General features: G+C 44.7%; 1 protein-coding gene across 4 annotated transcripts in view; it reads left to right on the plus strand.

The window, feature by feature from the left end:
• Positions 1-15,295, plus strand: part of LOC115124359 (chloride channel protein 1-like) — a 53,511-nt gene that overhangs the window by 36,116 nt on the left and 2,100 nt on the right. For all 4 annotated transcript variants that reach the window (XM_065027862.1, XM_065027865.1, XM_065027863.1 and 1 more), the window contains 6 exons: positions 4,188-4,342; positions 4,533-4,614; positions 4,995-5,074; positions 5,641-5,685; positions 5,871-5,975; positions 6,084-6,170. In XM_065027862.1, the coding sequence (XP_064883934.1) occupies positions 4,188-4,342; positions 4,533-4,614; positions 4,995-5,074; positions 5,641-5,685; positions 5,871-5,975; positions 6,084-6,170 (554 nt within the window). The remainder of the gene's footprint in view (positions 1-4,187; positions 4,343-4,532; positions 4,615-4,994; positions 5,075-5,640; positions 5,686-5,870; positions 5,976-6,083; positions 6,171-15,295) is intronic.

Below are 15,295 nucleotides of genomic sequence, written 5' to 3' on the forward strand. Positions count from 1 at the left end.
TAATTGTGTAGTCTAGAGCGACTTCCTAGGTTAGTTAGCCAGCTATTGTCGTTCTTTAACGCAACGTAACGTAATCAACACTGCTAGCTAGCCAGCTATCCTGAATAGCAGCACAGTAGAAACATTACACTCAACGGAACGACTTGATTAGTGTAGTGTCAACAACGCAGCCAATGCCAACTAGCCTACTTAGTCAACAACGCAGCCTCTGCCAGCTAGCCTACTTCAGCAGTACTGTATCATTTTAATCATTTTAGTCAATAAGATTCTTGCTACGTAAGCTTAACTCTCTGAACACTCGTGACGTGTAGTCCACTTGTCATTCCAATCTCCTTTGCATTAGCGTAGCCTCTTGTGTAGCCTGTCAACTATGTGTCTGTCTATCCCTGTTCTCTCCTCTCTGCACAGACCATACAAACGCTCCACTAACTCAGCGTGGCGGGGCCACCTAATCTGGTGGTCCCAGCGCGCACGACCCACGTGGAGTTCCAGGTCTCCGGTAGCCTCTGGAACTGCCGATCTGCGGCCAACAAGGCAGAGTTCATCTCCGCCTATGTCTCCCTCCAGTCCCTCGACTTCTTGGCACTGACGGAAACATGGATCACCACAGACAACACTGCTACTCCTACTGCTCTCTCTTCGTCTGCCCACGTGTTCTCGCACACCCCGAGAGCTTCTGGTCAGCGGGTGGTGGCACCGGGATCCTCATCTCTCCCAAGTGGTCATTCTCTCTTTCTCCCCTTACCCATCTGTCTATCGCCTCCTTTGAATTCCATGCTGTCACAGTTACCAGCCCTTTCAAGCTTAACATCCTTATCATTTATCGCCCTCCAGGTTCCTGGAGAGTTCATCAATGAGCTTGATGCCTTGATAAGCTCCTTTCCTGAGGACGGCTCACCTCTCACAGTTCTGACTTTAACCTCCCCACGCCTACCTTTGACTCATTCCTCTCTGCCTCCTTCTTTCCACTCCTCTCCTCTTTTGACCTCACCCTCTCACCTTCCCCCCTACTCACAAGGCAGGAAATACGCTCGACCTCATCTTTACTAGATGCTGTTCTTCCACTAACCTCGTTGCAACTCCCCTCCAAGTCTCCGACCACTACCTTGTATCCTTTTTCCCTCTCGCTCTCATCCAACACTTCCCACACTGCCCTACTCGGATGGTATGTCCGTCCCAACCTTTCTCTCTCTCCCCCGCTTACTCTCTCCTCTTCCATCCTATCATCTCTTCCCTCTGCTCAAACCTTCTCCAACCTATCTCCTGATTCTGCCTCCTCAACCCTCCTCTCCTCCCTTTCTGCATCCTTTGACTCTCTATGTCCCCTATCCTCCAGGATGGTCCTCCCCTCCCGCTCCGTGGCTCGACGACTCATTGCGAGCTCACAGAACAGGGCTCCGGGCACATGGGAAATGGAGGAAAACCCGCCTCCCTGCGGACCTGACATCCTTTCACTCCCTCCTCTCTACATTTTCCTCTTCTCTCTCTGCTGCTAAAGCCACTTTCTACCACTCTAAATTCCAAGCATCTGCCTCTAACCCTAGGAAGCTCTTTGCAACCTTCTCCTCCCTCCTGAATCCTCCTCCCCCTCCCCCTCCTCCCTCTCTGCAGATGACTTCGTCAACCATTTTGAAAAGAACGACATCCGATCCTCGTTTGCTAAGTCAAACGACACCGCTGGTTCTGCTCACACTGCCCTACCCTGTGCTCTGACCTCTTTCTCCCCTCTCTCTCCAGATGAAATCTCGCGTCTTGTGACGGCCGGCCGCCCTACAACCTGCCCGCTTGACCCTATCCCCTCCTCTCTTCTCCAGACCATTTCCGGAGACCTCCTCCCTTACCTCACCTCGCTCATCAACTCATCCCTGACCGCTGGCTACGTCCCTTCCGTCTTCAAGAGAGCGAGAGTTGCACCCTTCTGAAAAAACCTACACTCGATCCCTCCGATGTCAACAACTACAGACCAGTATCCCTTCTTTCTTTTCTCTCCAAAACTCTTGAACGTGCCGTCCTTGGCCAGCTCTCCCGCTATCTCTCTCAGAATGACCTTCTTGATCCAAATCAGTCAGGTTTCAAGACTAGTCATTCAACTGAGACTGCTCTTCTCTGTATCACGGAGGCGCTCCGCACTGCTAAAGCTAACTCTCTCTCCTCTGCTCTCATCCTTCTAGACCTATCGGCTGCCTTCGATACTGTGAACCATCAGATCCTCCTCTCCACCCTCTCCGAGTTGGGCATCTCCGGCGCGGCCCACGCTTGGATTGCGTCCTACCTGACAGGTCGCTCCTACCAGGTGGCGTGGCGAGAATCCGTCTCCACACCACGTGCTCTCACCACTGGTGTCCCCAGGGCTCTGTTCTAGGCCCTCTCCTATTCTCGCTATACACCAAGTCACTTGGCTCTGTCATAACCTCACATGGTCTCTCCTATCATTGCTATGCAGACGACACACAATTAATCTTCTCCTTTCCCCCTTCTGATGACCAGGTTTGAATCGCATCTCTGCATGTCTGGCAGACATATCCGTGTGGATGACGGATCACCACCTCAAGCTGAACCTCGGCAAGACGGAACTGCTCTTCCTCCCGGGGAAGGACTGCCCGTTCCATGATCTCGCCATCACGGTTGACAACTCCATTGTGTCCTCCTCCCAGAGCGCTAAGAACCTTGGCGTGATCCTGGACAACACCCTGTCGTTCTCAACTAACATCAAGGCGGTGGCCCGTTCCTGTAGGTTCATGCTCTACAACATCCAACGACCCTGCCTCACACAGGAAGCGGCAGGTCCTAATCCAGGCACTTGTCATCTCCCGTCTGGATTACTGCAACTCGCTGTTGGCTGGGCTCCCTGCCTGTGCCATTAAACCCCTACAACTCATCCAGAACGCCGCAGCCCGTCTGGTGTTCAACCTTCCCAAGTTCTCTCACGGCTCCTCCGCTCCCTCCACTGGCTTCCAGTTGAAGCTCGCATCCGCTACAAGACCATGGTGCTTGCCTAACGGAGCTGTGGGGGAACGGCACCTCAGTACCTCCAGGCTCTGATCAGGCCCTACACCCAAACAAGGGCACTGCGTTCATCCACCTCTGGCCTGCTCGCCTCCCTACCACTGAGGAAGTACAGTTCCCGCTCAGCCCAGTCAAAACTGTTCGCTGCTCTGGCCCCCCAATGGTGGAACAAACTCCCTCACGACGCCAGGACAGCGGAGTCAATCACCACCTTCCGGAGACACCTGAAACCCCACCTCTTTAAGGAATACCTAGGATAGGATAAAGTAATCCCTCTCACCCCCTCCCCTGAAAAGATTTAGATGCACTACTGTTCCACTGGAGGTCATAAGGTGAATGCACCAATTTGTAAGTCGCTCTGGATAAGAGCGTCTGCTAAATGACTTAAATGTAAATGTAAATGTAAATAAACAATAAAAATTAACAGTAAACATTACACATACAGAAGTTTCAAAACAATAAAGACATTACAAATGTCATATTATATATATATATATATATATATATATATATATATATATACAGGGTTGTAACAATGAACAAATAGTTAAAGTAGTTAAAGTCTCTCTCTCTCTCTACTCTCTCTCTCTCTCTCTCTCTTCTCTCTCTCTCTCTCTCTACTCTCTCTCTCTCTCTCTACTCTCTCTCTCTACTCTCTCTCTCTCTCTCTCTCTCTCTCTCTCTCTCTCTCTCTCTACTCTCTCTCTCTCTACTCTTTACTCTCTCTCTCTACTCACTACTCTCTCTCTCTCTCTCTCTCTCTCTCTCTCTCTCTCTCTACTCTCTCTCTCTCTCTTTACTCTCTCTCTCTCTCTCTCTCTCTACTCTCTCTCTCTCACTACTCTCTCTCTCTCACTCTCTCTCTCTCTCTCTACTCTCTCTCTCTCTCTCTCTCTCTCTCTCTCTCTCTCTCTCTCTCTCTCTCTCTCTCTACTCTCTCTCTCTCTCTCTCTCTCTCTCTCTCTCTCTCTCTCTCTCTCTCTCTCTCTCTACTCTCTCTCTCTCTCTCTTTACTCTCTCTACTCACTACTCTCTCTCTCTCTACTCTCTCTCTCTACTCTCTCTCTCTCTACTCTTTACTCTCTCTCTCTACTCACTACTCTCTCTCTCTCTACTCTCTCTCTCTCTCTACTCTCTCTCTCTACTCTCTTTCTCTCCCTGTTCCCCCTGTCTTTCCTCAGAGTCTATGATCCTATTAGGGTCTATCGAGAGGACAGAGCTGCAAGCCATCTCTGATTGGTGGCTTTCGGCCGAGAGGCGTGTCTTTGAGAGGGGTCAGGGGTCACCGGGCCAGGGCTGGGAGTCCTTCACTTTCGTAGACGAGGAGGGAGGAGAGGTGACAGGATGGAAGGATGGATGGATGGATGGATAGATGGAATGATTGAACGATAGCATCATATTTTTTACACTGATTAAATATCAGTATACTTATAATGCCTTTATAAACACATTTATAATGCATTATAATTATCCACAACATCATATAATACTTGGTTATGAACTTGGTCCTTTTGTCTGTTCTCCAGACCTCTCCAGTACAAGATGAACAGAATAGGCCACTCCCATCCCCCAAACCACAGGAGTCCTCCACCAATCACACCGGCTCAGGTGACATGACACACACGAAATGTCATAGAATTGGGATGTACCCACTATTGCTATTTTGTTACTAGTGCATCCATGTTTGTATTTGTATTTATTTAGGATCCCCATTAGCTGCTGCCAAGGCAAACAAATATTACATGACATTACATTTCATAACACTTTTCACAACACATTAAGTGTGTTCCCTTAGGCCACTACTCTACAACCAGATACTGTATCTACAATAAGCAATCAATACAGCAGAATCAGTGTTAGACCTGCTGTTCCATCGATTGCTCATGGGGTTTGTTTACAACAATTAACCAGCACTTTCTGTAGAAAAGTGTTGGAGTGAGAAAGTTTACAAGATTTACTCACTTCTAAATGTCTGTCCTGTCTTTCAGAGAAGCGTTCCCTCCAGTCTGTGAGGGGAATATTTCAGCGCCTCTTCTCCTCTTCCTCAACCAGCCAGGCTGAAGCTCAGGTATCATTCCATATCAAGATAGAGGATGGCTGTAACCACTGATACAGGGTCAGATATGTTAGAAGATGTTTTTCATTCCCATAATGGTTGAGGTTTGGATTGGGGCTAGGGCAACCTGATCCTGGATCTGTGCTTAAGGCTAACATCAACCTCAAGCTTTCCTCTGGTAGCTAATTTCCTCTGGTAGCTCAAAGAGGAGCAATATCACATTCTGTCCAGTAGGGGACACACGTTCACGTCAATGGCATGACTTTGCTATAATGTATGATATGATATGTAATGAGCAGGTTTGTCATTCTGTGTGATGGAGAAATAGCACCACAAGGGGGCATCTGATCTGACACTTTGTAAACCTGGAGGGAGAAAATAACTAAAATCTCTAAACCAACACCCCCCTCTGTCTCACACTCCCTCTTTTCTTTCTCTCTCTTTCCTCCTCTCTCTTCCGCTCTCTCTCTTTCTCTCTCTCACTCTCTTTCTCTCTCTCTTTCTCTCTCTCTCACTCTCTTTCTCTCTCTCTTTCTCTCTCTCTTTCTCTCTCTCTCTCTCTCTCTTCCTCTCTCCAGGAATCCACCCCACCTCCACTCACCGACACCATGTCCTCAGAGGAGGTAATGTGTCTCACTGACCCTGATCAACCTTTAACCCCTAACCCCTGATCCCTGACCTCTACTCCCTGACCTGGGCACTCTATGTAGCTTTAAAAGGATTCCACGAATAGAATCAAACATCATAAATGATTATTCTCTCTTTATATTGTCAATCACCCTCTCTGCTCTCTGATTGGCTAATGCAGATCAAAGCCTGGGAAGAAGAAGAGTTGGATAAGCCAATCAGTATGGAGGAGATACGGATTGATCCCTCCCCCTTTCAGCTGGTGGAGAGAACCTCCCTTCACAAGGTATCAACTGTAGCTAGCACCTTGTGCTCTTATGTAGCCACTTTAAGCCATTATAAACACTACATGCTGTAGGATATTGACAAATATGCCTCCCTCTCTCTCTGACAGACCCACACTTTGTTCTCCTTGCTGGGTCTCAGTCATGCCTATGTTACCAGCATTGGAAAACTGGTGGGAGTCGTAGCACTGAAGGAGGTGAGATCACACATCACACAAGCTCTCTCTCTTGCTCCCTTTCTCTCTTTCTCTCTCTCTCTCTGTCTGTATGCCAAGTCTTCCTTTTCTGCAGTGTAGAAGCATCAGACACACAGCTTGTCCATTTGTTCTGCCTCTCTGTCATCATTCTCTGATGAGGATCTCACAGTGTCACAGTAAGTACATTGGCAAGATTAGCAAATTTAGGAATGCCATGCCAACAGCAAACTCTGAACCTACACACATCCATGCATAACTGACCAAATTATGAAAGACAAGCATTGTCATTTTTAATTCCGTAAAGTGAGTGTGGAAGAGGTAAGAACATTGTTGTCTATCAACAATGACAAACCACCTGGGTCTGACAACTTGGATGGAAAATGACTGAGGATGATGGCAGACTATATTGCCACTCCTATTTGCCATCTCTTTAAACCAATCCTACAGGAAAGTGTGTTCCCTCAGGCCTGGAGGGAAGAAAAAGTTATTCCACTACCTAAGAATAGCAAAGCACCCTTTTCTGGTTCAAACAGCCGACCAATCAGCCTGCTACCAACCCTTACTAAACGTTTGAATAACATTTTTGACCAGAGACAATGCTATTTCACAGTAGACAAATGACTTTCAGCACGCTTATAGAGAAGGGCACTCAACATGTATGGCACTCACACAAATTACTGATGATTGGCTGAAAGAAATTGATACTAAAAAGATTGTGGGAGCTGTTTTGTTAGTCTTCAGTGCAGCTTTTGACATTATTGATCATAATCTGCTGCCCAAACAAACGTATGTGTTATGGCTTTACATCCTCTGCTACAGTGGCAAGAAAAAATATGTGAACCCTTTGGAAATACCTGGATTTCTGTAACAGGGTTCTTCCGTCGAAGGAGAGGCGGACTAATGTCTAACACCTGCCTCTGATTGAGAACCATATCAGGCCAAACATAGAAACAGACAAACTAAACACACAACATAGAATGTCCACTCAGATCACACCCTAACCAAACAAAACATAGAAACATACAAAGCAAACTATGGTCAGGGTGTGACAGTACCCCCCCCAAGGTGTGGACTCCGGCCGCAAAACCTGAACCTATTGGGGAGGGACTGGGTGGGCTTCTGTCCGCGGTGGCGACTCTGGTGCTGGACGTGGCCCCCACTTCACCATAGTCTTAGTCCGCCCCATTGTCCGCTTCCGTGGCCTCCTAACCATGGCGACCCTTCTAAATGAACCCACTGGACTGAGGGACAGCTCGGGACAGAGGGGCAGCTCGGGACAGAGGGGCAGCACAGTCTGCTTAAACTAATAACACATAAACAACTATATGTTTTCATGTCTTTATTGAACACACTGTGTAAACATTCACAGTGCAGGGTGGGAAAAGTATGTGAACGCTTGGATGTAATAACTGTCTCACCCTCCTTTGGCAGCAATAACCTCATGACTAGGCCACTCCAGAAGGTGTATTTTCTTCCGTTGAAGCCATTCTGTTGTTGATTTAAAACACATGGTTAGCAGATATTAATGCGAGTGTTGCGAAATGCTTGTGCTTCTAGTTCCGACCATGCAGTAATAAATAACAAGTATCTAACAATTTCACAACAACTTCCTTATACACACAAGTGTAAAGGAATGAATAGAATATGTACATATGAATATATGGATGAGTGATGGCTAACGGCTTAGGCAAGATGCAGTAGATGGTATAGAGTACAGTATATACATATGAGATGAGTAATGTAGGGTATGTAAACATTATATAAAGTGGCATTGTTTAACCTCTTACCTCTACCTGGGACGCTTGCGTCCCAACTAGAGCTCTGGAAATGCAAATGCGCTACGCTAAATGCTAATAGTATTAGTTAAAACTCAAAAGTTCATTAAAATACACATGCAGGGTATCAAATTAAAGCTACACTCGTTGTGAATCCAGGCAACAAGTCAGATTTTTAAATTGCTTTTCGGCGACAGCATGAGAAGCTATTATCTGATAGCATGCACCAATACACTACAACAGAAAAGCACAGCAGGGGACGTAAACAAAATAATTAGCATTTCGGCGTTACACAAACCGCACAATAAAATAGAAAACAGTCATTACCTTTCACCATCTTCTTTGTTGGCACTCCTAGATGTCCCATAAACACTATTGGGTCTTTATTTCGATTAAATCGGGCCATATAAAGCCAAGATATCGTTATATGTAGACTGTGTGATAAACGAAAAAAACAGCGATTTCACAACGTAACGTCATTTTTTAAAATTCAAAAAGTAGACGATAAACTTTCACAAAACACTTGAAATACGTTTGTAATGCTACTTTAGGTATTAGTAAACGTTAATAAGCGATAAAAATCATCCGTAGGCGATGTACATATCATTAGCTGTCGTCTTGGAAAAAATTTCAGGAGAGAGCTCTTCCGGAATGATCTGGGCGGAGACCGGAGGTACGTCGTGCCCCTCTTTCGGTTCAACCAAGAATCAAAGAGGATTAAATTCACAAGATACTCGACAACATGGGGATGCTGTGGGAGTTGAATGCTCGGTCTTATCTAATTCGGCTCACTGTTAACAATTGCGGTAGTGGCGCAAGGATATTTATTTCCATTTTCTGTGGTCAGGTTTTCCTGCGCTTTCCGATGTAACGCACGTTATGTAATAGCCACAGTCGTGATTTAACCAGTTTTAAAAACGTCCGAGGGTTTCCTATACACACATTCTAACCATATGAACGTACTATATTCCTGGCATGAGTAGCAGGGCGCTGAAATGTTGCGCGATTTTTAACAAAATGTTCAAAAAAGTAGAGGGTCGACTGAAGAGGTTAAAGTGACTAGTGATACATTTATTACATCCAATTTTTAATTATTAAGTGGCTAGAGATTTGAGTCAGTATGTTGGCAGCAGCCACTCAATGTTAGTGATGGCTGTTTAACAGTCTGATGGCCTCGATTGTGCATCTGTAAAAGTTTGAAAGTGTTTTTGGTGACAAGCCAAATTTCATCAGCCTTGTGTGTGTGGTTGAAGAGGCTCTGTTGCGCCTTTTCCTGACACCACAATCCGAGGGCCCTCACCCCCTCCCTGTAGGCCGTCTCGTCGTTGTTGGTAATCAAGCCTACCACTGTAGTGTCATCTGCAAACTTGATGATTGAGTTGGAGGCGTGCATGGCCACGCAGTCATGGGTGAACAGGGAGTACAGGAGTGGGCTGAGAATGCACCCTTGTGGGGCCCCAGTGTTGAGGATCAGTGGGGTTGAGATGTTGTTTCCTACCCTCACCACCTGGGGGCGGCCCTTCAGAATGTCCAGGACCCAGGGTCTCGAGCTTAACTTGTTGACGCTACCGATCCCGGTAGCAGGATAATTGTCATCAGCAACCGCTGAATAGCATAGCGCCACAGTCAAATAATATTACAAAAAAATATTCACATTCATGAAATCACAAGTGCAATATAGGAAAACACAGCTTAGCCTTTTGTTAATCCACCTGTCGTCTAAGATTTAGAAATTATGCTTTACAGCGAAAGCGATCCAAGTGTTTATGTAAGTTTATCGATAGCATAGCATAGCATTATGTACACTAAGCATTAAGTAGCTAGGTCACAAAAACCAGAAAACCAGAAAAGTTTACCTTTGATGATCTTCGGATGTTTTCACTCACGAGACTCCCAGTTACACAACAAATGTTCCTTTTGTTCCATAAAGATTATTTTTATACCCAAAATACTGACGTTTGTTTGTCGCGTTATGTTCAGAAATCCACAGGAAAGAGCGGTCACGACAACGCAGAGGTATATTCCAAATAATATCCATGATGTCCACAGAAACATGTCAAACGTTTTTTATAATCAATCTTCATGTTGTTTTTAAAATATATATTCGATAATATATCAACCGAGTGTGTATGTTTTTTAGTAACAGCGGGAGGAACAATGGCGGCTTTACTCAGTTGCGCACAAACTCACTCTGAGAGCCCCCACCTATCCACTTACGCAATGTGATCCTTCACGATAATTTTTCAAAATAAAAGCCTGAAACTATGTCTAAATACTGTTGACACCTTAGGGAAGCCATAGAAAAAGGAATCTGGTTGATATCCCTTTAAATTGAGGATAGACATGCATAGGAACAGAGAGGTTTCAAAATAAGAGGCACTTCCTGATTTGATTTTCCTCAGGCTTTCGCCTGCAATATCAGTTATGTTATACTCACAGACAATATTTTTACAGTTTTGGAAACGTTAGAGGGTTTTCTATCCCAATCGGACAATTATATGCATATTCTAGGCTGAGAAATAGGCAGTTTCAAATGGGTACGTTTTTTTGCCAAAAACTAAAATACTTCCCCCTACACGCAAAATGTTAATGACGAGTTTGGAGGGTACTATGGTATTAAATGCTGAGCTGTAGTCAATGAACAGCATTCTTACATAGGTATTCCCCTTGAATTAGGACAGTGTGCAGTGTGATTGCGATTGTGTCTTCTGTGGACCTATTGGGGCGGTAAGCAAATTGGAGTGGGTCTAGGGTGTCAGATAGAGTGGAGGTGATATGATCCTTGACTAGTCTCTCAAAGAACTTCATGATGACGGAAGTGAGTGCTATGGGGCGATAGTTGTTTCGCTCAGTTACCTTAGCTTTCTTGGGAACAGGAACAATGGTGGCCCTCTTGAAGCATGTGGGAACAGCAGAATGGGATAGGGATTGATTGAATATGTCCATGAACACACCAGCCAGCTGGTCTACGCATGCTCTGAGGACACGGCTAGGGATGCCATCTGGGCCGGCAGCCTTGCGAGGGTTAAATACGTTTAAACGTTTTACTCACGTTGGCTGCGGTGAAGGAGAGCCTGCAGGTTTTGGTAGCAGGTCGTGTCGGTGGCACTGTATTGTCCTGAAAGCGAGCAAAGAAGCTGTTTAGTTTGTCTGGAAGCAAGACATCGGGGTCCGCGATGGGGCTGGTTTTCTTTTTGTAGTCCGTGATTGACTGTAGACCCTGCCACATAACTCTCGTGTCTGAGCCGTTGAATTGCGACTCTACTTTGTCTCTGTACTGACGCTTAGATTGTTTGATTGCCTTGCGGAGGGAATAGCTACACTGTTTGCTTTCGGTCATGTTTCTGGTCGCCTTGCCCTGATTAAAAGCAGTGGTTCATGCTTTCATTTTTGAGCGAATGCTGCCATCAATCTACGGTTTCTGGTTGGGAAAGGTTTTAATAGTCGCCATGGGTACAACATGCAGTTGCTAATAAACTCGCTCACCGAATCAGCGTATACATCAATGTTGTTGTTCGACACTATCCGGAACATATCCCAGTCCACATGATCGAAGCAATCTTGAAGCGTGGAATCAGATTGGTCGGACCAGCGTTGAACAGACCTGAGCATGGGCGTTTCCTGTTTTGGTTTCTGTCTATAGGCTGGGAGTCGTGGTCAGATTTGCCGAAAGGAGGGCGAGGGAGGGCTTTGTTTGCGTCGCGGAAGTTAGAGTAACAATGATCCAGGATTTTGCCAGCCCGGGTTGCACATTCGATATGATGATACAATTTAAGGAGCGTTGTTTTCAGATTAGCCTTGTTAAAATAAATGCAGCCTCGGTATATGTGGTTTCCAGTTTACATAGAGTCCAATGAAGTTCTTTCAGGGCCGTTGAGGTGTCTGCTTGGGGGGGATATACACGACTGTGATTATAATCAAAGAGAATTCTCTTGGTAGATAATGCAGTTGGCATTTGATTGTAAGGAATTCTAGGTCAGGTGAACAAAAGGGCTTGAGTTCCTGTATGTTGTAATGATCACACCACGACTCGTTAATCAAAAAGCATACACCCCCACCCTTCTTCTTACCAAAGAGATGTTTGTTTCTGTCGGCGCAATGTGTGAAGAAACCAGGTGGCTGTACCGACTCTGATAACGTATCCCGAGTGAGCCATGTTTCCGTAAAGCAGAGAATGTTGCAATCTATGATGTCTCTCTGGAAGATCAACCCTTGCTTTGATTTCGTCTACCTTGTTGTCAAGAGACTGGACATTGGCAAGTAGTATATTCGGGAGCAGTGGGCGATGTGCCCGTCTACGGAGCCTGACCAGAAGACCGCTCCGTCTGTCACTTCTATGGAGCCATTGTTTTGGGTCGCCTGCTGGGATCCGATCCATTGTCCTGGATTCTGGATCAAACAGAGGATCCACTTCGGGAAAGTCGTATTCCTGGTCATAATGTTGGTAAGTTGACGTTGCTCTTATATCCAATAGTTCCTACAGCTGTATGTAATAAGACTTAAGATTTCCTGGGGCAACAGTGTAAGAAATAATACATAAAAAAACAAAATACTGCATAGTTTCCTAAGAACGCAAAGCGAGGCGGCCATCTCTGTTGGCGCCGGATGTTTACTTCTGTGTTTTGGGTCGTTGTCCTGTTGCATCACCCAACTTCTGTGAGCTTCAATTGGCGGACAGATAACCTAACATTCTCCTGCGAAATGTCTTGATAAACTTGGAAATTAATGTTTCCATCGATGATAGCAACCTGTCCTTGTCCAGCAAAGCAGCCCCAAACAATGATGTTCCCTCCACCATACTTTACAGTTGGGATGATGTTTTGATGTTGGTTTGCTGTGCTTTTTTCTCTCCACACATAGTCTTGTGTGTTCCTTCCAAACAACTCAACTGTAATTTCATCTGTCCACAGAATATTTTGCCAGTAGCACTGTGGAACATCCAGGTGCACTTTGGCAAACTTCAGACTTGCAACAATGTTGTTTTACAGTAGTGACTTCTTCCATGGTGTCCTCCCATGAACACCATTCTTGTTTAGTGTTTTACGTATTGTAGACTTGTCAACAAAGATGTTAGCATGTTCCAGAGATTTCTGAATGTTTTTAACTGACGCTTTAGGATTCTCATTGAGCATTCTGTGCTGTGCTCTTGCAGTCATCTTTGCAGGACGGCCACTCCTAGGGAGAGTAGCAACAGAGCTGAACTTTCTCAATTTATAGACAGTTTGTCTTACAGTGGACTGATGAACATCAAGGCTTTTAGATATACTTTTGTAACCGTTTCACGCTTTATGCAAGTCAATATTTCTTAATCTTAGGTCTTCTGAGAACTCTTTTGTTCAAGGCATGGTTCACATCAGGTAATGCTTCTTGTGAATAGCAAACTCCAATTTTGTGAGTGTTTTTATAGGCAAGGCAGCTCTAACCAACATCTCCAATCTCGTCACATTGATTGGACTCCAACTTAGCTGACTCCTGACTCCAATGAGCTTTTGGAGGTCATTAGCCTAGGGGTTCACATACTTTTACCAACCTACACTGTGAATGTTTAAATGATGTATTCAATATAGACAAGAAAAATACAATAATTGGTGTGTTATTTAAGCACACTATGTTTGTCTATTGCTTAGATGAAGATCAGATCATATTTAATGACCAATTTATGCAGAAATCCAGGTAATTCCAAAGGGTTCACATACTTTTTCTTCCCACTGTATATCATGGATCGAGAGTTACATTGCCGTGAAAAAGTATTTGCCCCCTTTCTGATTTTCTATATATATATTTTTTATACTGAATGTTATCAGATCTTCAACCAAAACCTAATATTAGATCAAGGGAACCTGTTACAAATAACAAAAAAATTGTTACTTCTTATTATGCCTGGCGAAAACCAAACACTGCATTCCACAGTAAGAACCTCATACCAACGGTCAGCATGGTAGTGGTAGTGTGATGGTTTGGGGATGCTTTGCTGCCTCAGGACCTGAACAACTTGCCTTAATAGAAGGAACCATGAATTCTGCTCTGTATCAGAGAATTCTACAGGAGAATGTCAGGCCATCCGTCTGTGAGCTGAAGTTGAAGTGCAGCTGGGTCATGCAGCAAGACAATGATCCAAAACACACAATCAAGTCTACATGACAATGGCTGAAAAGCAACACATTTGAAGTTTTGAAATGGCCTAGTCAAAGTCCAGACCTAATCCTAATTGAGATGCATGGAAGAGTGGGCCAAAATTCCTCCACAGCGGCGTGAGAGACTGATCAACAACTACAAGAAGGGTTTGGTTATAGTCATCAGCTAAAGGTGGCACAACCAGTTATTGAGTGTAAGGGGGCATTTACTTTTTCACACAGGGCCGTTTGGTGTTGCATAACTTCTATATAAAATAAATTAAATAATTATGTAATTGTTCTGTTATTTGTTCACTCAGGTTCCTTTTGATCTAATATTAGGTTTTGGTTGAAGATCGGATAACATTCAGTATTAAAAATGTACAAAAGTAGAGAAAAGGGGGCAAATCCTTTTTGATGGCACTGTACCTGTCTAAGAGAAAACAGAGGGTGTTCTTTAATGGAAGCCTCTCCACGATAATCCTGGTAGAGTCAGGCATTCCCCAAGGCAGCTGTCTAGGCTCCTTACTTTTTTCCATCTTTACTAATGACCTGCCACTGTCTCTGAGTAAAGCCTGTGTATCTATGTATGCTAATGACTCAACTTTAAACACGTCAACTACCACAGCAAGTGAACTCACTGCAACTCTTAACAAAGAGCAGCAGTCAGTTTTAAAATGGGTGGCAAGTAATAAGCTAGTCCTAAATATTTCAAAAACTAAAAGCATTGTATTTGGTACAAATCATTCACTAAACCCTAAACCTCAACTAAATATTTAAATGAATAATGTGGAAATTGAGAAAGTTGAGGAGACTAAACTGCTTGGAGTAACCCTGGATTGTAAACTGTCATGGTCAAAACATATGGATGCAACGTTAGCTAAGATCTGCTTTCTTGACATCGCTATCAACAAAACAAGTCTTACAGGCCCTAGTTTTGTCACACCTGGACTAATGCCCAGTCATATGGTCAAGTGCCACAAAGAAGAACATATACAAATTACATTTGGCCCAGAACAGAGCAGCAAGGCTGGCCCTTAAATGTACATGGAGAGCTGACATCATTAACATGCATGTCAATCTCTCCTGGTTCAAAGTAGAGGAGAGTTTGACTGCATCACTGCTTGTCTTTGTGAGAGGTATTGACGTGTTGAAAGCACTGAGCTGTCTGTTCAAATGACATGCACACAGCTCAGACACCCATGCATAACCCACAAGCCATGCCACCAGGGGTCTC

The sequence above is a fragment of the Oncorhynchus nerka genome, linkage group LG14 (assembly GCF_034236695.1).
Source record: "Oncorhynchus nerka isolate Pitt River linkage group LG14, Oner_Uvic_2.0, whole genome shotgun sequence".
Taxonomy (NCBI): domain Eukaryota; kingdom Metazoa; phylum Chordata; class Actinopteri; order Salmoniformes; family Salmonidae; genus Oncorhynchus; species Oncorhynchus nerka.